At 34.3% G+C, this 25,229-nt stretch overlaps 2 protein-coding genes and 1 pseudogene across 3 annotated transcripts; all 3 read right to left on the reverse strand.

The window, feature by feature from the left end:
- Positions 1 to 4,084: 4,084 nt before the first annotated feature.
- LOC110936359 (probable glutamyl endopeptidase, chloroplastic) lies at positions 4,085 to 14,039 on the reverse strand. Of its 2 annotated transcripts, none has more exons than XM_022178727.2 (15): positions 13,742 to 14,039; positions 12,120 to 12,327; positions 11,924 to 12,034; positions 11,149 to 11,194; positions 10,896 to 11,005; positions 9,980 to 10,483; positions 9,176 to 9,304; positions 8,799 to 9,095; positions 8,196 to 8,654; positions 7,489 to 7,554; positions 7,329 to 7,389; positions 6,437 to 6,586; positions 6,227 to 6,364; positions 5,844 to 6,145; positions 4,085 to 4,370 (listed from the first exon to the last, which is right to left on the reverse strand). In XM_022178727.2, coding segments are annotated over exons 1-15 (2,850 nt in total). In that variant the 5' UTR covers positions 14,010 to 14,039; the 3' UTR covers positions 4,085 to 4,369. The 2 variants fall into 2 exon arrangements, with proteins under 2 accessions (XP_022034419.1, XP_022034418.1); XM_022178726.2 differs by having other exon boundaries at positions 4,085 to 4,417.
- A 7,299-nt stretch (positions 14,040 to 21,338) lies between these two features.
- Positions 21,339 to 22,219, reverse strand: LOC110933353 (annotated as a pseudogene).
- A 115-nt stretch (positions 22,220 to 22,334) lies between these two features.
- LOC118491583 lies at positions 22,335 to 24,824 on the reverse strand. Its single transcript, XM_035989464.1, has 3 exons — positions 24,584 to 24,824; positions 23,104 to 24,372; positions 22,335 to 22,999 (listed from the first exon to the last, which is right to left on the reverse strand). Exons 1-3 carry the CDS (start codon positions 24,822 to 24,824, stop codon positions 22,335 to 22,337), a joined length of 2,175 nt encoding a protein of 724 aa, XP_035845357.1.
- Between the last annotated feature and the right edge of the window lie 405 nt (positions 24,825 to 25,229).

Here is a 25,229-nt window from a genome sequence, read left to right on the forward strand (position 1 = left end):
GTACACCACTTGTCCCAAGTTATGTATAAAGTTAACATAAATGATGTGTATGGTATGTCTAATTTTTTGAATTAGTATTTTAATCACTTTGTACTCATTTAACATAAAAAATTAACCTTCATTCATGCTAGGAATTAGGGCTGTAAACAAACCGAATGAACACGAACAAAGCCTTGTTCGTGTTCGTTCGCTAAGGAAATAATGTGTTCGTGAACAGTTCATGAACACTTACCAAACGAGACGTCATGTTCGTGCTCGTTTGTTAAGGAAATGAACGTGTTTACGAACACAAACAAACTCTAACTAAATCGGCAGAGGCTAGAGGTCGATGACAGGGGAAGAAGTGCTGGAACTTTAGTTTTGGTAAAGCCCTAATCGTTTAACAAATTTCGATAGTATTCATTGATTTGAATAATGAGAAGAAAAGGGGAACGGTGCATAAACATGATGGAAATGAGGTTTCATATTCTATTTGTTAAGATAATAAAAATAAATAAGAGTTAAAGAATATGAAAAGTTTAGATAAAATAATTTGAAAATGTCACAGATAGTAAACAAGTTTTAAAAGTGTTCTAATTAGGTCACTCGTATCATTTTTGTCCCAATTAAATAACTTAAAATTCAAATCGAGTCATGTCCTTTTTTCCATGTGTCAAGAAAAAAAATGAAGCATAAGATGCTGGGTCGGAATATTTTAATATATGAAATTATATTTATAAAAATTTAAAACACTTTAATTACATTAAAAATTAAAATAACAAGTTAAAATCAACGTCATCATTCGACGTTAGCTTCAAATAAAAGGGAAAAAATAAACAAAAATCCATATAACCACGGTTACCTATCAGATGGATGGAAAACCCTTTAATTTTAATGGAAAATGAATGTTAAGTGACCTGATTGTAACACTTTTGAAACTTGAGTGACCTAATTGGAACACTTTTAAAACTTGGTTACTATTCTACAAAGTTACCCCAATAAATAAATGTACAAAATTTTTTAATAAACGACATAAATAAACGAACATGAACAAACGTTCACAAATACATTACCGAAAGTTCACGAACACAATTGAACGAACAAGATCTCTGTTCGTGTTCGTTCATTTAACCAATCTTCGTTCATTTAACCAATCGAACGAAATTTCTTGTTCATGTTCGTTCGTTTACTAAACGAACTTCCTGTCGAACGATTCACGAACTGTTCGCTGGACGTTCGGTTCGTTTACAACCCTACTAGAAACCATTTGTGCTATATTTATTTATAACTTGACAATTGAGATCAATGACTACTGTACCTTATCTTATATTTGTGTTCCCGAGTTTACTAAAGGGAGGAAAAAAAAAGAAAGAGAATTTAGGAGAGAAAAGAAAAAAAGATATAGGAAAAATCTTATTTTAATTTGTGTTCCCAAGTTCGAAGTAAAGGGGAAGAAAGTAAAGACTTTATGTGTTTCCGAGTTGGATGTTATAATAAGTTAAGTAAGAGGGTAATATAATAAATGCAAAAACCTTATATTAGTTTTCCTTTTCCTTCATTCAACTTCCTTCCAATTTGGAAAGGAGGTTTTTAATAAAGATTTTCCCTTCATTTCTTTCCACTTCCTTCCTTTCTTCTTTTCCTTTAAGGTCTTAATAAAGTCACATCCCAAAATCTTATTTTCACACCTTTCGTACGGGTCGTATAGGGTTATACGATCCGTATAGAATAGTCTGACATGACAATATTGGGTCGTATAATGTTATATGACTCATATAAATGTAGAAAATATTAGGTCGTATAACATTATATGAGGTTTGTGTCGTGTAACATTATATGAGTCGTATAACATTGTATATGGCTCGTATATATGGAAACAAAAAAAAAACGTTATCTGACCTTTTTTTGTGCAAGATTCTCCTATACAACCCATATAGCTTTATACGGGACGTATAGGTGTATGGGTAAATTTTAAAGGTGTGAGAAAACCCATATATGTGTATGGGTAATTTTTAAAAGTATGAAAATAGTGAGAGCCTTAATAAAACTCAGGAACACAAATAATTTTTAGTTTCTATGGATTTCCTTTCCTTCCTTCCTTCAAACTCTGGAAGACAGACCAAATCCAAAACTTCAAAATTAGATCTTTGATTTAACTCAAGAAACTATAAGGCCACAAGGTGTGACTTAACGCCACTCTGCCACCTCAACTATTTTGGCGCCCCTAGGCGCTATCAACAATACCATCGAAATTAAACGGAAGGCGCTATAGGGTGTCCGCCATTGTGTTAACGAGCCAAATTGAAGGGATCGAGGTGAATATAGTTTAAAAGGGGAGCTTTAAACCATTGCATTGTGTGACGTGAAGGTGAGGTGACGTGATAAAGCCCCTAGAGACTTTATACCACACCTTGTAGAGGTACAAGAATTGCGAGTGTATTAAAGAACAACATAAAAACCAACTCTTAATCTAAAAAACGACATATTCGTTCAAGGTCAATTTGTATGCTTAGTCAATTTTGGATGGTTAAACCGGAGGTGTAAGATACTGATTCGGTAGATATTGGTGTAGGAATCAAAACATCTTATTTGGTTATTGTAAAGGTCAAAAGAAAGGATTATTTTTATATGTTAAAATGAACTCCATTAAAATATAAAATGTATCAAACTTAATACGTGTAATAAAATTTAGTTTTTTTTTAATATATTACAGTTTTAAAACGTTAACTTATAACTTACAGTTCTATAACAATAATAACTACAACAAATTTACGTACAAATATGTAGTATATTAAACTTAGGTTTTGTCGATAACTAAAATCATAAACAAACAAAAGTTTATTAGTCCTTTTTATTTGATTAAGACGAACATAGGAATTAACGAAAGATGGTCCAAAAACGATTTTAAATCAGTCTATCCTCTCAATTGACTTCTAGTGATCTGGGAACCCGACTCATCACGAAAGATAGGGTTTTGGTTTTGTAGTTTTCTCAAAGATTGGGTTTTGGGACATAATTTAAAGAGTAAATTACTTTTTGAGTCCTTGTGTTTTAGTGGTTTTAACCGCTTGAGTTTAAAATCAAAAAGTTTAACGCCCTGAGTCCCTAGTCATTTATTTTATAACGTTTTGAGTCCAATTTTGTTCATTTTGTAACGATTCGAGTCCAAAAAATTGGACTCAAAAGGTTAGAATTTGGACCCAAAATGACTAAATGGTTAATGAAAATGCTTATAGGGACTCAGGTCGTTAAACTTTTTGATTTTGGACTCAACTAGTTAAAACCACTAAAACACAGGTACTCAAAAAACAGTTTACCCTAATTTAAATTTAAAGACTGGCTTCATGCAACGTATTTTTTATTTATTTTCCCAAACCATTTATTTTTGTTTAAAACAGCTAAAATCACACTATTTTTTAATATTAAATTATCATTTTAGAGCTTGTTTTTTTTTTTAAATTGGTCTGGGTTAGACTAGTAGATCAATAAAATAACCGGTTTATTAATCAGTACGGTTTTCAAAATATTGGTATTTATAGTTTAGAACAAGAACAATCGTATTCGTAAGAGTAAATTACGTTTTTGTCCTCTGTGGTTATATCACTTTTACTATATTAGCTCAAAATAAAAATTTTTAACATATATGTCCCCATGGTCTCTATAACTAACCATTTTGACCCCTAAGTCTAACCATTTTGGCCCCCATGGTCTCTATAACTAACCATTTTTGACCCTCATGATCTCTAGACTTAAGGGCCAAAATGGTTAGTTATAGAGACCATGGGGACAAATATGTTAAAAATTCTTATTTTGGAATAATATAGTAAAAGTGATATAACCACAGGAGCCAAAAACGTAATTTACTCTATTCGTAATTATAATTATAATTATAAATTATATTATAAATTATAATTATAAACTAATATAAATACAGCATATTTGGAATAGTAAAAAAGATTCTTTACATGGTATATAAATACGATAACAATTTACTGTTCTTCATCATTTTGATGAAACCATTGTCACATCACATTTGAGCTAGTTAAATTAACATAAAAAAACAGTTTATTCTAGCATTATATAAAATATTGTTTGGACTTTGGAATCCAATAAAATTCGAAATTCATATATTTAAAATACCCAATAGGTAGCATATTAGCTTTAATAATGTGCAGCCAACAATATAACAATCATCAAAATGAATTCCATTTTTTTCCAAATAAATTTCACATATTGACAATCTCAAGATTATCACACAGAATTTGTATCTGATTTTGCCCTGCAGGTTTTTGTTTTATTTCAAGATTACAGGGATGGTAATGCAGCCTCCCCTTCACCTCAACATCAGCCAATCATGTTTTCTCAGGTGCTGAGGTGGCGCACCTGTACGTCTGGCAACAAGTTTCTTCAAATAAGAATCGTTGCTCGAAAAATACATCTGAAATAAGTTATTATTAAAAAAATATTAGAAAAATACCCGAGTCGGGTCAGAAGTTTTAATAGGGTTAATGTCAACAAATAGCAGCACGCCTTCAGTTTTGTTCCATTTTTGTCCTTGTACTTCTATCGCGTCATTTTAGTTATTAAAGTTACAATGAGCGTTCCATTTTGTTCATTTTTCAAAACAAAATAACCTTAATACCGCTTAATTGTTCCACCTTAACGGTTAGGGCTGTAAACGAACCGAACGTTCAGCGAACAGTTCGTGAACCGTTCGGCGGGAAGTTCGTTTATGTTCGTTCGATTAGCTTAGCGAACGAACACGGACAAATTTTTTTGTTCGGTTAGCTTAGCGAACGAACACGAATACATGTCTCGTTCGTTCGATTGCGTTCGTGAACGTTCGGTAATATGTTCGGTTACGTTCGTTCATGTCCGTTAGTTTACGTGCGTTTGATTATATTAAAAATAATAAATAATAAACCTTTTATCTAAATATATTAAAAACTTGAAACCCTATTTTTCTAAATAGTTAAAATTTAGACATTCTAAGACATTTTTGAGGATGATTATATCTAAGTTAGTTAAACTTGCTTCATCGTTTGGTGGTGTAGTAAACTTCTTTTGTTTTGATTTACATTTGATGGTTTTATTTAACTGCTTATATACAATGTTTATGGATAACAATGTTTTTATTTTTTATTTTCAAGTTAAATGTTCGTTTGCGTTCGACCTTATTTGCTTGTGTTTGTTTGTGTCCGAGACCAGTGTTCACGAACTGTTCGTGAACAACTGAATTTCCTTAACGAACGAACACGAACATAAACTTATGTTCGGTAAGCATTCGTGAACAGTTCGCGAACATGTTAATTTCCTTAACGAACGAACACGAACAAGGCCTTGTTCGTGTTCGTTCGGTTCGTTTACAGCCCTATTAACGGTATTATGGTCATCTTTTAAATAAAAAATTTGATAGAAAAGGAATACTTTTCATGACTCGAACTAACAAAAGGGGACGCGGCAAAGTACCATGACTAAAGTCTAAAAAGAACAAAAGTGAAAACACTTTGTTATTTTATGACATTAAATACAAATCTTCATTATTTTTTGTCCACATTTTTTGGGTTTTATAAATATCCTAGCAAACATGATTTAAAATTTCTAATTATAAAATGTTAACCTAACCTCTTTTGAGAATCCATTTAATTCATCGGTAAGCATTTGAATACACTTAGGGCAACTTTTAACATGTTTATTTCACTTATAGCCAAAATTCAAAATTTTTACTGACTTAACGGGCTGGAGATGACAGACATCCCGAATCAACACAACTTTAGGTCAACAGGTCAAAATTGCAAACGTCTAGTAGGTCAACATATTGAACTTGAGCATATAATTTCATTAAAGGTGGAATCAGAAATTACCAAAGTGACGATCTTGTGTAATAATGAAGATTGTCAAGTCCATTATCTTCCAGCTCAGCAACCGCACCACCACCAGAGGCAACAGCTTTATTCTCCGAGCCTTCAGTTCCTAAACTTTCATCATTTTTCGACGTAGTATCTTCTGAAGAATTTGAAACACAAAATTTCTGCAGCCACCTGTCAGTCTCCCAAAGGACATGCATTATGCTTTCCCGTGATTGATAACCATGGCTCTCAAATGGTAGGATGACTAGACGAGAGAGGGCCCCATGCCCTTTTAAAGCATTGAAGAAACGGTCCGACTGCATCATCATAATAATAATAGTAATAATTATTATATATTTTCAAAATTAAATATTTTGAAATAAGGTGCGAAACCTCACCTGCATCGTTAATGTTCCTGAATTATTGTCTTCTTCTCCATGAATAAGCAAAATGGGCTTCTTAATCTTACTGGCAGCCATAAAAGGACTCATCTTGATGTAAGTATCAGTAGCTTCCCACAGCGTTCTATCCTCATTCTAATGAAGAAAACTAAATTCTTAAACACATTATCTATATACAAACATTAATAGAGCAAAAACAAATGTTACCTGAAACCCAAAAGGTGTAAGGGTTCTATTATAAGCCCCAGAGCGAGCAATTCCACAACAGAAAAGATGAGGGGCGTGTGCCAAAAGATTTGCAGTCATGAACGCCCCATAAGAATGTCCCCCAATAGCAATTTTGTCAGGATGAGCCACCTTCAGTATTTGTGAAAACATTAGCACCAATTAAAAGATCTCCTATTACAGGTGGCAAGATTGGCGGGTCGTCGGGTAACGGGTCAAATAGAGTTCAAGGCAAAAACGAATAACTTTTGTTTTGGACGAAATTGGTTATGTCCGGTCGGCCGACAACCACTTTTTGTCCATTTTAAAGACTTCTTAATAAATAATTAATGCGTTAAAAGTGATTTACAAAAAAAATTATCATGACAATAATAGTTTATCTTAAAATGGATTTATGAGGTTATATGCTTTAAATATACACTTTCGACAACTCATAGCGTGTTTAATCCATAGTCACAGGAAACAATGAACTAGCCGCGATCTACGTTCCGGATCGTTCGTACCGAAAACGGGCACAAAATCGTACCAATCGCTCAAGGTACGCGATCCAGATCGCTCGAGGTACATGAAAAGCCAATTTACACTCCAAATTGGAAGGATGTATTGAGTCATTGTTTTTTCCTGCTGTTTTTAATGGCCGCAAATTCACACGCTTGTCTGTATGTCAAAGAGTTTTTTCTTGCTGTTTTTAATGGCCGCCAATTCACACGACATTTTGTATTGAAATTTAATGAAAAATCCATATTATACTTTTTGTATATGATACGATGTACCTGACTATATGGTACAACATACCACGTACCGAATTGGGTCAGATAAACCATAGTCCAAATCAACCCACTTAAACCAAATGGGTCAGAAGAAAAGAGTTTACCCCGCGGCGGATAACTTCCTCCACTGCAGCTTCTGCACTCCCAACCAGTTGCTCAACATAACTGCTCACCAATACATTAAGAAAACGTTAGCCACTAAACTGTGAGGAAACAGTCGCAAAAAAATAAAAAAAGATTATATCTGTGTCTACAAAACATTACGTGTCGTTTGCTTCTTCCTTGCCCTCACCAATGATGGGAATTGTTGGCCCAGATAATATAGCAAATCTGCAAAACTTACCGGAATCATCAAGATTACTCAAATAGTGATAGAAATTAGGGGTGCAAACGAGCCGAGCTGCTAGAAATCGGCTCAGTAAAAAAGCTCGAAACGAGCCGAGCCTTTTCGAGCTTGAGCCTAAAATAAAGCTCGTTTATTTATTGAGCCCGAGCTCGAGCCTGGCATGTGAAGCTCGTCGAGCCTTATCGAGCCTTAGTGTAATATTAGTTTTTATTAGTATTTAATAACATTTACCCCTTATATAAAGTTGTCTAGCAAACGAGCCGAGCTGAGTTATTTTAACTTGTTTACGAGCCGAGCCGAGCCGAGCCCAAACCCAAGTTTAAAGTAGTTTCTCAAGTCTAGCTCGAGCTGAGTTATTTTAACTTGTTTACGAGCTGAGTTATATTTTAACTTGTCTAGTTTCTCAAGCTCGAGCTCAGTAGCTTCTCAAGTCTAGTATTTATATTATTTTTATTTAATATATTAATTAATAAATATAAACGAGCCGAGCTCGAGCTTGAGAAACTACCAACGAGCCGAGCTCGAGCTCGGGCTTGGCTCGTTTGCACCCCTATATTAGAAATGTAGAACAAAGAAGTAACAAATTTAAGAGAAATCATTTTAACAATAAACAATTTAGTCATACTTCCTTGCCAACCAAAGCAGTGGTGATGTTGGACCGATGCCAGCAAACTCATTAGGGGACCCACGAACTTGGCCTGCTGCTTCTTTGTTTTTAAACTCTCCAGGATAAGACCATACCAAACATGGTAACGGGCCATCTCGTGACGGGTCATAGCCAGGTGGCAGGTACAAAGTTGCGGTCAATTGAACCCCGTCTCGTCTTTGGTAGCGTATCATTTCCTTTTGCAATGATGCCAATTGAGGGTATGGATGTGGGAAGCTTGTGATTTGAGCTGGATTTTTATCAGGCCATTGTTGCAAATAATATTGGGTGTTTTCAGTCTTTGACTCTTTGGAAGTCAACACTTTTAACTCATTCACCTTCAAGTCACCTTCAGTTTGGTCAGACATTAAAGCCACAACACTCTCGTAATATTTCTCCTTGTTGCTTTGCCATATTCTTTCTTTATCTCCCGTATCTCTGAAACAAGTTGAACCATATAAAAAAGGATAATATAAAACTTGGGGTACAAGAAATGACATGTTCAACCCAAATCTGTTTTGACTAGTTACCCAACCCGTCCAACCTGCCTATATTCCCACCTCTAATTCTAATAACACTTACATATCAAAGAGATCTAGGAAAGGTATGTTTCCTTCTGGGGTAGCACCACTTCCGTTTAGTAACAAATATGTTGCGTCTTTATCTTCCTTCCGAAATTTAGCAATAATATAAGTTCCAGCTGGCGTTCTCCTCAACATTGGAGAACCAGGGTCAGAGTATACATCTTCAGATGATCTATCAAATAATAAGCGTGGGGTCGTGTCGGACCCTGGGGCAACCAACCAGGTTCGTACACGTCGTGTTTTGTACCAAGATTCATATATCAGTGCAAGTGAATCATCACACCAGCTAATTCCTCTGTAAAAAATTAAAATGTGGAAGCTAATTAACTTTTGTAGCATAATTACTGTGTGTCCGTGCGTGAAATGGACACTTACCCGTAACGAAGATCAAGCTTAAAAAAGATGGTTGGCTGTTCACCTTCAGGGGCATCGGCAGCTTGTGTGTACAATATGTCACGAGGAGAAACTTCTACTTTAGCGTCACCACCATCTTGTGTCTCCACCCTTTAATTAAAAGATAACTTATAAAAATAGCATTTATATACCAAGAGGCCGGTTAACGTACAAGACCACCTTATCGTGCGATGCGTACGCGAGCATCTCAACCGCACATCTGATCTAACCTAGGCCTTCAATTGATCGCGGTCGCACAATAGTAATTAACTTTGCATAACTACGCACGTTATAATACACAATTACGCAGGTTATTTCATAATTATGCATAGGTAGGGTTAAACCCTAATTACGCACGTTATTTGCATAATTACGCACGTTGTAATACACAAATACGCAAGTTATTTCATAATTATGCATGGGTTGGGTTAAACCCTAATTACGCACGGATTGGGTTGACACTAATTACGCACGTTATACTGGCGGTCGCATACCGTCGCACATTAAGTGACTTCTGTAATTTAAACTCTCTATATACCAATTAGGAAGGAAACAATACAATATGCTTCTTTACATGGTAAAATTAGCTGTTTTCAGTAAGCAAAGTCAGATTGCTTATATCAAACTGATTATTCTTGTGGATTCAAAATTACAGGTTTACCCTTGGGTAAAATAAGTTTTCATTAAGATGATAATCTGCTTCTCCTTATACGCAGCTTAAATAAGCAAAATCCCAAACAACCCTTAAAAGCACATGATATTATTCAAAGCAAAAAACATACATACCAATACAGATCAGAAGGCTTATCTGCCCTCCAATTTAAAGACCGCATGCCTTTTCTAACGCTATTAAATGCAATTGGAATATCCTCTGCAACAGGCAAATCACAAAGCGTCCTAACAAACTTTCCATCAGCCGACCACAAATCAACTTTTTTAGGAAATCTGCTACATGGCACGTTAAACGAAAACGGTCTGTGATACGAACTAAGTAAGATATATCTGTGATCAGGAGACGGGTCTAGTGACGTATATATAGATGGCTCCCCGAATAATTTCACGTTCCCATCTAAGGACACCAAAACAAGCTGTGATGTGGCATAATATTCGAACAAATCTTCATCGTATTCGTCTTTGAGTAAATCTTGGTAGGTACGCGTTTGAACAACGGTTTTCTGTTCGTTTGATTGAATTTTAGGACCTGAGGGGACTAATGGTTTCTTTGGTGGGCTTCCTCTAGATGCTGGGATTGTACAAACTAAAAGAGTTGAATCGTTCACCCATACGTAGCTGAAATTCAAAATACAAAAAATATATTATTAGCAAAAAAAACTGTCATTTGTTTCTATAAATATTTAGAAGTGGCGAGTTCAACCTACTTAAATACGAATGGGTTGATTTGGGTTCTTTTTTATCCTTGAAGCGTCAATTCAATTAAGCTAAAAGGTTTTACTAATAGGAAACGGGTCATACGAGTTCAAAGTCATTTAAAGTGTATTCAAATGCATAAAAAACTCCTAATTCGTTATATGATAAAAATAAGTTAGATTATTATTAATTTAATGTAATTATAGTTTTTAAGATATATTAATTACTTTATTGTTTGAAGATTTCAAAAAATAGTGTTTGCACGTCAGCCCAACCCAACTGGCCCATTACCCGACCCACCATTTTCGCCACCTTAACAGAAAATGGCCCATACTTATCAAAAACTGCATTGACAAACACATCTGGTGACTGAAACAAGGGCCTAGCGTTTCCTGTTTCCACATCTGCAACCCATACTCTAAGCTTACTTCCAACACCATCCTCCTGTTTCACTCAATTCTTCAGATGGTTAGGTTATAAGCAAAACATTATTTTGTTCACGATGTTGTAGATAAGTGGATGACAAAACTTAATATTAGAACACATTTATTTATTGGTTTCAATATTCGTTGTATTTTGTGCATTACCTGGTCTTGCCGAATGCTTAAGGCTAAATGCTTGCCATCCTTTGACCTTGTTAAGAATAAAGAAACTACATTAAGTAGAAATTATGAATTTATGATGCCACGTGAGCCATTTTTGAGAAATAAGCAAACAAAAAATGACTGCTGGTTGAACAGGTCATCTGTTGCTACGATTGGTAATACCATAGTTATTAAAGGCACTAGGCGCACTCAAGGTGCATAGGCCTCGCCTGGGGCCTAGGCGCAAAGCGCAAAAAAAGCGAGGGCCTGAGAAAAATAAAGCGCATAATGAATTTTTTTAAAAATACATTATGTATTAGAAAAAGAATACTATTCTTCAAATAAAATAAACAAAGTCTATTATGTAACACTTTATATCATCTAATTAGTACCAAAATATTAGTGTATTAGTGTAGAAAAGTAGTTATCCTTTATTAAAAGTAGAAATTTGGCTAGAATTTTATCGGATTTTAGCCGGAAACTCTCCGGAATCTAGGAATCTTGCCGGAATCTGCGCCTGAACCATCACCTGGAGAGTTAAAGCGCAATTTCGTCGACTTAAAGCGCAACTGCCTCGCCTCGCCTGAAAAATGGGCCTAGGCGCAAGAGGCGATAGCTTTTAACAACTATGGGTAATACAATGTAACGTGGTTACTAAAATCGGTAATAAAGTGTGAGTTGGTTTCTGATATCCCAAAATATAAAGCCGGTAGCTAGAATTAGGTTCGTTTCTATTTCATGTAGTTTGCCCTGAAAGATTAAAGATGATGGAGGTTACCAGGTAACAAAATTGATCTTAGATCCTTCTGGAAAGCCATGTATCGATTTTTCTGGGCCTAACGTACCATCATCCTTCAAATCATGGATCCCAATACCAGTATAAAATGACCTGTAATCAGACAACAAATTATATTCAATTGAATTCATATCAACCGCATTTTGAGAATCAAAAAATGATTATAGTTGTGACTCACATCCTACTACGGGTATTAGAGTTGCCATCAATACGAATGCCTGCAAGCTTGTCCTCTGGTTTTGCCAATTCGGACAATGGAGGTAAAGATCTTCGTTTTAGGAACAGAATTTTATCCCTTTTTGGAGAAAATGATAAAGCTGGAAGTGGTGGTGCATCAACAATATCTTTAATTTCTTGTGGAGGAAGACGATATCCACTGTTTAAGTCTGAGCATACCACGTTCAAAGAAAAACGAGAGTGTTAGTATACTACTGTTAATAGATCTCAAGCATATATAAACCAACATGTGCCTGTTTTAAAGGAAGTCATTAATGAACTCAACACTTCATTGCAATTTGATCTACAAACTACAACCAACTGCCTACACGAGGTGTGAAAGTTTTTCGAGATTTTCTATTTTGACTTTAAATGTAAGTTAATATAAATTTTATTCAAGTAAATACATGCCATCATGTTTGATGCTTCTATTTATAAGGTTGTTTGGGATTGCTTATTAAAACTGGATACTTGCTTTTGTGTTTTGAGTGTTTGGATAGAATCAAACTGCTTATAACTTATCTACTTATTTGAAAACGAAATAAGCAGATTTGAATAAGCAGTTTGGGTGTTGCTCGCTCAAACTGTTTATCTTGTTTTGATTACTTTATCTCGATCCTTGAGAGCAGAATTGTCCAATACTGAAACAACTGTGTTGGGCTCATACGCCTTGTAGACTAGTTTTGATCGAGACTGCAAGAGGTGCACGGGTATGGGGCAACCAGCCCTAGCTAGCCCTATTTGATTAAGGCCTTGCATAGGCTTAACTTTGGGAGCACGTTTGCTAAACCCTAAATCCTAATTAGTCTCTATATATAATCTCGTACTTCCAATTTGACTATCACCTCAATAAAAGAATACCTAGTTGCCACCATAGTTGTCATTGTCAATAGCGAATAGCGGTCAACAGCAACGTAATAACGCCCACTATTTCATGTCTAGCGATAAAGTAGAGAAACAGAGAAATACATGTTATCAAGTAGTGGAGATGAGGAACATACAGAAAAATACATGTTATAAGACCAAAACCTGAGGGATCGAGCAGTGGAGTTGAAAAAAAAAATACAATAAAAATAAAAATGTTGCTATTTATCGCTATATAGTATACAACAACATATGACCTATGCGCTACGTAGGGCGCTATAGCCACTTTTGACAGCTATGGTTGCCACCTACGGACGTAAGTCAACTTAGACCGAACACGTTCAATCCTATTGCTTTCGTATTTGTGTGCAGTTTGTGTGTGTTTAATCCCAACAAACTAATTACTAGTTATTGATCTTTAATACTGCTGAACCCAATCCAAAACACTATCTCCTGAATTTTGACTTTTTTACTCTGATTACATCTTCCAACAAAAGCGATCAACAATTTGCAAAAATAAATAAAAACAGAGTAACAGACTGAATACTCATAAACTTGATCCTAATTTGAAGTGTCTAAACTTAGATTTGGTCTGTAAACATATTGATCTCACTATCTATCACACAATTATTCTATTGTTTTAACTACTACTGTAATTGATGATATAATTGAACTCCAATAACAAACAAACAAACAATCAATGAAAGTAATAACAAGTACCGTCATCTTCAGATGTAGGTAGAGAGGCGTTAGGAGCGGCTGCGTCTTCGGTGGCGATCGAACCAACAGGAAGAAGATTGTGTAATCTTGAGGTAGACATAGGTTGAAGAGAGGGTGTAGGATAACGTGATGAAAAACGACAGCGTTTGGAGAGGAGAAAGGGGGGAGAATAATGTGAGAAAAGGGTTGAAGAAGGAGGAGGAAGAAGAAAAGGGGGCGAAGTGAGAGAGAAGAGAGAGAAACGGTGATAGACTTTGTGTAATCGCATGACGATCGAATATTGGTTTGATAAGTAATGCGTCCAATCAAATGCAAGGGTATCGTAAATAAAGTGAGTGTGCTCGTCATCGTATTTGGGGACTTTTTAGTTATTGGACGTTGCTATCCACCCGACCCGAAAGAGTTTGGTATTTACGTAGCATGAAACAAATATCTTTTTCCATAATAAGGGGGTCGGAACACCGTTGGGTCAGGTGATCGGACACTCCCTACCTGATCAGTAATACTGTTACCAGTATACCAAATAGGGGTATTCAGGTGGTGATTTTGGATGTTGTTTACCGAGTCGACGAGTGAGATTGCGTGCGTGTTGCAAAAGAGTGAGAGGTGTCAACAGTGTGTTAGTGGTACCTGACCCATGGTTTTGACCCATGGTTTTGACCAATGGTCGCCGGGTAGATAACGTGGCAACGAGCGGTTGCGGCAGTGGGTGGTGGTGTCTTCTTCGATGAGCACCCCTCCTGGCCAAAAGTGAAATGGTTATGGGGTTACATGATATTGTAATTCATTTGTGTGATAGTTGAGTAATAAGTGGTTATTTGATTCTCATATTTTTTTACTTAAAATTAGTTATATATTCATGTTATTTAAATGTTATTATACGATTATATGTTGTAATCGCGTGTGAAGGCATCTCAAACTGAAATGCATAAGTTGTTTTCAAATTCATTGCAAAATTTTTTCTTTTAATTTAAAGCTTAAAATTTAATGTTAGCAAAATAAATAAATACGTGATATATTCGTTACTATGGATAAAGGTAAACTTATTATGAAGTCTTAAGAGTATTTACATTCCTTTCATCTTTTTTACTCTATAATTTTATTAAAAATAATTATATTTTCTCTCTCATTTTAATTAAATAATATTTTTTATTACTTTTATCATAAAATATTCTCTCTCCTCCACTTACAACCACTTTCAAATTATATTAAAAAATTATAGAGGGTGAACAGTATCCACTCAAATATAAACAGTAATATTTTCTCTCTTCTCTACTCACAACCACCTACAATCATTTTTCATAGTATATAAAGTTTCCTCACAAAATTTGGGAAACGGACTGTGAATGCTCTTACAAAAGGGTTATTGGATCTATTCACCCCCAACTATTCGCGTTTGTCCGCTGGCACTCTCAACTTTCACTTTGGCTCCAACCACTCCCAACTTAACACTTAGTGTGTCCTGTCATCCTATCGTTAACTAAACATTAACTTCGTTTGTTTTTGAATCTTACGTGTCATAATCATCTGATGTGGCATGATGACGTTGAAATGGATCCTTTATAACTCACTATCCTACGTGTCTATTACTCTTCCACCCACCCAATTATAAACCACCCACCCATCCCCATAACCCCCTTCCTTTCCTTCATCTGCTTTATCACCACCATCGCCAGACTTACCTTCATAGCCAGCCACACGAGACCCACCTTCTCCGGTCACCATGAGCTCAAAAATAAATTGGCCTGGTTCAAATGCACTTGAGTCAAGCCCCCTCCAAGCCCCCATCTCATATCTTAAACCAATAAGTTAAAGATTCAGGTTCAATAATGACGGCGTTGCCAACCAACGAGATCAAAATCAGTTGTTGTGCTCTCAAATCGAGGATTGCAGTGTTATTCTTGTTATTCTCCGGTGGTCCGATACAACAACGACAGTTGTTAGATGGTGGAGTTGGTGCAGTGGTGATTGTTTTTGTGGTAGTGGTGGTGCGGCAATGAATCATAATCAGTATACAAACCGGATTCTTCTGTTCCAATGATGATAGATCTGGAGATTTGAGGTTTGCTGGCGAAAATAGGGTTCTTTTTTCTTTTTTTTTTTTTTTTTTTTTTTGCTGGCATAAATGGGTGGTGAACGGAAATAGGATCCTTGGTCAATGTTTATCTCTTTTGATTTGTCTTGATATACACAATTTAAATTGCGTGAAAATCTATCAGATGGCAGAATTTTCTACACTTAATTTAAAGATTTGAAATTCATTATAAATTGATTTTCTTTATTTCTTTTGCCTAAGTGTCTCTATTTTGAGTTACAATTGTTTAATTATATTGCTTAAATGGATTATCGTATCCAATGGTGGTGGTTTTACGGTTGTGGTAGTGGTAGTAGTGGTGGTGAACGATGAATGGTGGTGGTTGCAGTGGCTATGAGTGGTGGTTGCAGTGGGCTATGAGTGGTGGTGAACTGGGTTTTTTTAAGGTGTTAAGGTGTATAAAAGATCCATTTCCACATCATCATGCCACATTGGATGATTATGACACGTAGGATTCTAAAACAAATGAAGTTAGTGTTTAGTTAACGACGGGGTGACAGTACATACGAAGTGTTAAGTTGGGAGTGGTGATGGCCAAAGTCAAAGTTGAGAATGCCAGCAGTTATTTTTGAAGTTGCGACTGTTGACGGCAAATGACAAATAATTGGGATTATTAAAATCCAATATTTCTAAAAATAATGGCTAAATGTCACCTCGTATAAATTGATAAACTTGAATGTAGTTCGTTCATTGTTCATTGTCTCGATAGAATTGTATAATTACTTGCAAATCATTAGCCTAATTGCCCAAGCTGATACAAAGAGTATGCCATGTGTAGTTTAGTTCTGTTTTATCTTATGTTAGGATATAACCACGTGTATTACACGGGTTGAATAAATAAATTTTATATACTAAATAATCAAATAATATATCTTTAAAACATCCTTTATTGCACGGGTTAAACAAATGTAATTTTATATATTAAATAATAAAAAGCTATATCTATAAGAATCATATTGTACGGGTTGAATAAATGTAATTTTATATAACAAATAATAAAAAAAATTATATCTTTAAAACCACATGTATTACATGGGTTGAATAAATGTAATATTGTTTACCAAATAATAAAAAAGTTATATCTTAAAAAACCCTCGTGTATTACACGGCTTGAATAAATATGATTTTATATACCAAATAATAAGAAAATTATATTAAAAAAACTAATTGATATATTCGGTACGCGATAGATATGGTGATTGCGGAGATGATTATTGAAAAGAAAATACAGTAGTCAAACATGTTATTCAAGAAGTAAATAAGCAACCATTTGAGTGATAATATACAAATTATATTTAAAAACCCGTAATAAATCTAATTTTATATATAAAGTAATATTAATATTATAAATGAGAAGTATACATTAAATTTAAACTAAATAATAATTATCTATACATTAAATTTAAACTAAATAATAATTATCTATAGTTAAGTAGAAAAGATTAAATAAAATAATATTTAGTAGGAGAGTCATCTATAATTGATTAGAAGAGATTAAACTAAAGATTACTTGCCAAAATCGTCCCTGAGTTTTGGGTATATTTGTCATTTTCATCAAAAACAACTTTTTTGTACTATATAGTCATTCACGTTTGGGACTTTTCGTCATTTTCATCCAAACATCTAATTTGCTTTATTTTTTCTATCAAACATTTGGATGAAAATGGCAAAAAATCGTAAAAGTGAAGGACTATATGGTACAAAAAATTGTTTTGGATGAAAATGTTCTAACAAACATTTGGATGAAAATGGCAAAAAATCTCAAAAGTAAAGGACTATATGGTACAAAAAAGTTGTTTTGGGTGAAAATGTTCTATCAAACATTTGGATGAAAATGACAAAAAATTCCCAAAAGTAAAGGACTATATGGTACAAAAAAGTTGTTTTAGATGAAAATGACAAACATACCCAAACCTCAGGGATGATTTTGCCAATTTAGTCTAAACTAAATAATAATTATCTATAATATATTAAACTAAATAATATTTATTAGGAGGGTTATCTATAATTAATTACAAGAGATTAAACTAAAATAATAATTATTCATAAGACATGGCCTAATATAATGACAAGTGTCCCATAAATATTTTTTTTATTATATAGTACTAGGTGGACACCCGTCCGATGGACGTGGGTACATCGTAAATATTGAATGTAAGCCTACGTTTATATGTAAAATATGATGTGAAATTATTTAATGAATTCACATTCGCATTATACTTATGAATTCACATCAGCTGACAGAATAATGTTTCTTTTACCAATTTCTTCAATAACATTCGGTTAATTGATTAAAAATTGAACTTCATTACCATAAAAACTTGTGTACCTACTTGAAGCCATATTGCACCCCGTCACGGGTGTCCGATGGACGTGTTGTTGTTAGTATTATAAGTATGTAAAATATGATGTGAAATTATTTAATGAATTCACATTCGTATTATACTTAAGAATACATTAAACTTGTTGACTGATTAAGTTTAGACACAAGAAGCATAACGAACCCACAAAACATGTTTAATTTCACTAAATGATTTAATTTCACTAACACAGAAAACACAGTAATTAAAAATATATTATCTAATACATCATTTAGTTCCAAACCAATATATTCCAAACCAACATTGTTCCAAACCAATATGCAGTTCACTAACACAAATATTCTTTGTTTATTAAATCTGGTCCAAGCCCAAGCCTTGTTTATTAAATCTGGTCCAAGCCCAAGCCCATATGTTGAAAACCAAATATTTAATTAGGCGCGTTGGGTTTTGTGAATCATCGACGGTTGAAGTCTTCAAAACCCTTACACCAGTTCTATCGATTCAGACGGAAGAATCCTTGATTTAGATAACGAACAGAGATCATTCGATACTGCACAATCATTGCCGAATCCACGACAGTATTCTCTTCACCTTCAATTTCATCTTTTACTAATTTAGTATATTTGGTTTCTTTGATCGAAAATTTCTTATAATTTGGCTTTCTTTTGACATTGTATGAGTCAATGTTGTTGATTATTTACATGTAAATTACAAAGATTTTGTCTATTTGTGATACTTAATCGGAAGATTATAACTGTTCTTGACATTGATGTTGTTTGGGTATAGGTTTTAATGTATACGTTGATGGAATTTAGATTTTTAGTGTTTAATAGATTATGTTTCTCTAGTGAATATTTGGGTATGTTAAGAATAACATTGAACCTTTTTTATACCGATTTTGATGGCCTTTTTTTTGGTTTTTTAGAATTGGTATTAGTATTCTTGAAATTGAAGGCGATTGTAGTATATGTATGTAATATTTGATAAATTGGGTAGATTTTTTGTTTGTTTATTCAGTTCTGATTTGTCCCCATTAGTATTTATAATCATTCTTGTAGATTATCGTATAGAGGTTAAATATATAACACTGATTGGTTAGTTGCCTTGCATGATACTTGTATTATTTGTTTATATGTGCCTAAATTAAATAGGATAAGTTAATGAGTTTAAGAACAAAGTAGGTTTTAACTTTTGATTATATGATTTGCTGTAAAAAATATATATATATTTCGATATGTTAAGAAAATACATGTATTCTCACCTTTTCCATGTTCTGTATTGTTATATTGATATATATTAGTTGTGTCATCTTTTATTTAGACGTATTGCATAACTTAATGGATTGTATTCATTTGTTTCTTAATGTTATTGATTTTGATTCTATATAATTGATACTGTTGTAGTTTTACGTGACAATGGTTTATGGATTTCTGTGTTACCTTCAAGACTGTAAAATGAAATGTTTGGTTAGGAATTTTATCCGATCCTACTTTAACACTTAATTCTATTTTTTTCGTATGATGTCTAGTAATAAAAGAGTTTTGTTTATTTATGCTTAGATTTTGCCAAAACAATATGAAAAATGGATTCAACAGTTTAATTATCCAACTGGAAATATAAACATCGGGACCACAACTGGAAACGTTTTTAAAGTCAGGATCTATCCTCTAAGCAATAGCAGATATTATTTCTATAATGGATGGTTTGAGTTGGTAGACAGTTTGAAAATACCTTCAGATTCATGGTTGATATTTCACTATGAGGAAGCATTGGAAAGTTTCAGAATATTATATTTTTATCAAGACATTTCTCTTGCTCCTTGTGATGATTTTTACTACAAACCATCTGGTAACGAAGATTATGTGGTATGTAACTTCAAACAATATTCATCATGTAATTTTTTACGTGATACAGTTGTTTGATTGTTGTTTTTTATTTATTTACTTAATTTTCTGATATATTTTTACTAATGTGCTATATAATGTGTTTTTTTCAGATTGTAGAGTATTAATCGTTCTTTTGTTCATCACAAGATGTTAAACACTATTCCTTCATATCCGGTTCTTATTAAGGGATCTAGAAAGCAGAACTGGTCTGTACGGATGGAAGATTTCAACAATGAACTTTACATAACTACCGGATGGAAGCAGATAAAGAATGACTTGTCAATAACTGCTGATCATCTGATTGTCTTTGAGATGATGGATATTCAGACTTTTCATATCACGGTTTTCAATTGTGCTACCTGCGATTTAGTGCTTCCACCGGAGGTCTGTGCTGTTGTGAATGAAGATGATGAGATCGTACCTATTTATTTCCGTGTGGACGGTCATTTTGTAAGCTTGTGATGATGAGTTTACTAATATATAATAGTTTAGTCAGATTTTAAAGATGTGTTAATTCTTTGTTTATTGAATTGTTCGTTGTTTGTTACAGTGCCTTCTTAAAAGACAGGCTAAAGATCTCGGACTGAATTGTAAGATCGGTTTGATGATTGTGGACGCGGCAGGTGATGTTTGGGATGTTCGAGTTGCTACATATTTATCAGAAGGTCGATGAAGATATTATGTGCAAGGAATGAGAAAGTTTGTGAATGATAAAAGCATGGCTCCAGGTCAAGCTTTTACACTTAACTTCGTGAAAGGTAAAAAGCTTTTGTTGTTCGGATGAATGTTCATGGGATTGAGGAAGGCAAATGCAGAAGGATATATGGAACCAAGTTTTTGGGTTGTAGTTGTTCACTTTTAGAAATCGATGGTAGACTTGTTAGTTTAGTTTTGAAGTTGTGGTTCTAAAACATATATGTAGATGTAAATTATTGGGTCCATGTCTAACGGAAACAATGCAGGCAGCCAATGCTGTTGTAATGACCGTCTTATGAAGTCAGAAACTTGCAGCCTTTAATGTTAGTTTTAAAACCGGTATTGATGTTGAGGTCGTCGACATATTATTAGTGCTTTGTACCTCATTTAATTATTTCGTATTGATCTTTAGGTATACTTTAACCAACATAAGTGTAAATAAAGATTGATGTAGAGACAAATGGTATCTATAAAAACTTGTACAAAATATCATTAAGAACCACAAAATAGGGATCGACAATCCAAAAATCGGCAATGTAAATAACATGACATCATATACAAAACATAGTTTCTGTCAAAAGGCTATTCAACATTCATACTTATAGATTTTGTAGTACTTCCTGGTAGACCACATTAGTAGTAGTTTTACAAACTTTTTGATCCGTGTCACAGATTAAAATCTTCAAACCCTTCCGGCTTTTTACTCGAGATACCGCAACATATAGTTGTCCATGAGTGAAAACCGGACGTGGAAGGTACAATCCGACACATTCAAGTGACTGTCCTTGAATTTTATTGATTGTCATCGCAAAGCAGACTGATAGTGGGAATTGTCGACGAACAATTTTCACTGGAATTCTTTTATCGGAAGGAGTCATTTTCAATCGTGCAATCAAAGTGTGATGACCTATATTGTTTCCTGTGATGATCTTTGCTTGTATTACAACTTTTCCAAGCTTTGTTACTTGTAGTCGTGTGCCGTTACACAAACCATTTGCTTGATCAATGTTTCTAAGTAACATTACCGGAGCTCCAACTTTGAGAACCAATTTATGGTTAGGTAACCCTGACAAACGCAGATTGTTTAATACGTCCGAAGGAAACAATGCCATGTAAAGTTCGGACTGTTGCTCAGATTCACATAAAGTGTCTTAACTGAGATATATCTTCTCCTCACCAGGTATACTGTCTAACAATTGTGTATTAATTGAATCAACGACTCCATTGGTGGTGCAAGAATAGCTCTTCGATGGAAATAGTTTGAATCACCCAAAAATTTATCCATTTCCGGATATGTGAATGGAATCAGTGAATCAATAGGATTAACTTCATCTTTGATAAGTAAATCATCCGGGATTTCAATTTCTGCCTCTTCATCATTTGGATCACCAAGCAAACCATCACCGAGTTTTAATATCCATTCTGCAAAATCCTTGGTTTCTGGTAAATTACTTGGTTTGGTACCCGCTTTTAGCCTCATGTTTTCAGTTAGTTTTAGTACCTTACAATATTGCCATAGATAAGACGAATTCAATGAAGAATTTACAATCATGCTTCTAGTACCCTTTGGAATGACTGGAAGTATTTGCCTAAAATCACCGCCCAACAGAACAACCTTTCCTCCAAATGGCTTTTTTTTGCATCCTCGGATTACTTGAACAGGCGATATCTCTCATTGTCCGATCAAGGGCTTCGAAACAATGCTTGTGTGTCATCGGAGCTTCATCCCAAATTATCAGCTTCGTTTCTTTTATTAAGCCACCTAACTTACTATTCGGTTCTATGGAACATATAGAATCTTCGTTAATATTTATTGGGATTACAAACCTTGAATGGGCCGTTCTACCACCGTCTAAAAGAAGCAATGCAATCCCACTGGATGCAACATTTAAGACCACTTCGCCTTTCGATCGTAATGCCGCTGCAAAGGTTTTCCAAAGGAATGTCTTACCGGTACCGCCGTAACCATATATGAAGTATAAACCTCCGATACCTTTTGCAAATGCATTCATAACGGTCTCGTAAACATTTTTCTGTTCAACAGTTAAACACTTTAAATAAGAAGCAAGTTCCTTTTCTAAAGCTGCCCGATCATACGAAAGTTCTTTCATTATCAGTCGATTCTTCAACACAGAAATGTAATTGTTAGGAACATTTGGCATATCATCAAAGTTACTTAATGTACTACCATAAGAAAGTAGCAACTTCTGGATATGTGATAAGCAAATGTTTTCTCTTTCTTTCTCTTGAATAACCAAATCTATAAAATTGATTACAAAAAAGATTGAGTGTTAAATAGTATTACTCAAATATTCCATGATAGTTGAATAAAATTTGTCAAATTATATAAACTTCTATCATTACCTGGAATACCAGTAATCTTTCGTTGCTGGTATAAAATGTCTTCACATAATAGACTTTTGTTTTGTGTCCAAAAATATCCAGGCCTAGAAATGGAGTTGGACATCAGTAACGTTACAAAAAGTGTCCGCAAAAAATCAGAAGTCGACCATGTGCTTGCTTCTCTCATTGCAATTATATACTCCTTATCGTCATCTAAGAAAACACGTGCGAAACATGCATCTTTAAATGTATCATAAAGTTGGCCATCAACGGTTTTAATATCATCAAAACTGGTTGGTCCTTTTACATGATTCAATAAAATTCTCAAGAAATAACAGTCACCAAGTGACAGAGGTACATAATGTATCCTACCAACTGCTCTATAAGGATTTTTTCTTCGGTGCCACTTTCGTAGTTTACGTATCCATACATAGTATCTTGGAAAATCTATGTACTTCAATGTTCTAGCAAATTCATCCACTTGGTTACACTTCATCCATTCGATGAACATTGACATTTTGACAGTGGGGTTACCAACCACATCACGGAGATTTGAATCATCGTCATAAACAATACTTTGACCATCTTCACAATGAAAAGATAATACTTTAACTGCTGGATATCGATAATGTCTATCAAACTTGAATATTCTCCAAGCAGCTTCACAGGCACAAATGTACCTACAATCGAGATATTCTTTAACTTCATCTACTTTTGTTTTGTTTAACTGAGTGTCAGTAATCGGCCCAACTTCATTTGTTTTATTGACTTGGAAAACAGAAGCAGTCACTCTATCCGGACCCTTATTAATATATTTGAACAGATATTTGATAGAGCCCGTTTGGTTACACCACTCAACATTTATATGGCATTGGTACCTCTTGAGTAGAAGAGCCTTGTAAGGGACTACAAACCTGTTATCAAGAATGACGCGATTTTTTTCAACTGTGTTTCCTGTAGGACGACGACGGTAGACAGGATATCCTTCGGTATCAATGGAAGTCTCGTTTACATATTTCTTAGGAAATTTTTTAGAACATTTTAAATTAACCATGCATGGACATTTAGGGTTATCTGTACCGCAAGGACCATGTATCATAAACTGTTTGACAAGTTCATACAGTTCCGGTTCAGTTTCTTTGTCCGGTATTTCGGCGCTAGTTACACGATTGATCTCTTTGGCTGTCGGAAACTTACTCTCCGCACATAAGAACAGACAAATATGAGCATGAGGTAAACCACGTTTCTGAAATTCGATTGTGTAGATAATTGTAACATTGAAAAGGAAACCTTGTCAGTAAGATAATTATATGAATAACAATTGAAAACATTTTCAATCAATTACCTGCTTGTATCTCACAAAAAAAATTATTTCTCTTGAAATCTTGTATTAGATGATTGATTTTAATCTTGAATAACCTTGAGATAATGTCCGGTCTATCTTAAGGTTTTAGGCCTTTTTCATTTAAACAACGATAAATCTCAGGCCAATTTGGATTACATGTAATTGTTATGAACAGATCTGGATATCCCACAGCTTTGCAAATTGCCATAGCATCAAGATACTTTTGCATCATATATCGAGAACCACCAGTAAATGATGATGGTAACAATATTCGTTTACCACAATTTGAAGCATCATTCTCTCCACTTTCAACACTTTCATTTAGATTCTTAAAAGTTTGACTTCGAAGTTTTGGTTGTTGCGTCTTTATATAGTCTAACCTTGCCGATTCTATCATTGTATACGCATCTACCAAAAATTATTGGAATAGTTTTTGGGCATTAAGTAACAATGAAAACTCATTGGCTCTGTCTTGTATTTTGTAACAAAAGAATTCTCTCATTGTCGTGCTGGTTCTAAGTATATCACCGTCAACAGAAACACCTCTATGCTTAATACCAAGTATAAAACCATCTTTAGCAAATTGGAAGATAAGTGGATATTGCAATGCCAGATAAGAAGGATGAAGCTCACTAATTCTTTGAAGAACACTAGACTTTGTCTGAAAAACAATGTCCATTTTATCAAATGCTCCATCAAAATCACCAATTACTAAAGCGGCAACTTCCGATGCGCTTGGCAAGTTGTAAATTCTACCGTCTTTATCTTTTGTACCAATAAGCTTGAGTCTTACATTTCGCCA

The sequence above is a fragment of the Helianthus annuus genome, chromosome 4 (genome assembly GCF_002127325.2).
Source record: "Helianthus annuus cultivar XRQ/B chromosome 4, HanXRQr2.0-SUNRISE, whole genome shotgun sequence".
In the NCBI taxonomy this organism is placed as follows: Eukaryota; Viridiplantae; Streptophyta; class Magnoliopsida; order Asterales; family Asteraceae; genus Helianthus; species Helianthus annuus.

Coding starts and splice junctions, on each gene's coding strand:
- LOC110936359 (XM_022178727.2), bottom strand. CDS start 14,009: ATGCGATTACACAAAGTCTATCACCGTTTCTCTCTCTTCTCTCTCACT. Junction 11,006..11,148: donor TAAGCATTCGGCAAGACCAG/GTAATGCACAAA, acceptor TGAGTGAAACAG/GAGGATGGTGTTGGAAGTAA. Junction 7,390..7,488: donor AAGGAAGAAGCAAACGACAC/GTAATGTTTTGT, acceptor ATTGGTGAGCAG/TTATGTTGAGCAACTGGTTG.
- LOC118491583 (XM_035989464.1), bottom strand. CDS start 24,824: ATGATAGAATCGGCAAGGTTAGACTATATAAAGACGCAACAACCAAAA. Junction 24,373..24,583: donor TCTGTTCATAACAATTACAT/GTAATCCAAATT, acceptor CTTACTGACAAG/GTTTCCTTTTCAATGTTACA. Junction 23,000..23,103: donor AAAGATTACTGGTATTCCAG/GTAATGATAGAA, acceptor TCAATTTTATAG/ATTTGGTTATTCAAGAGAAA.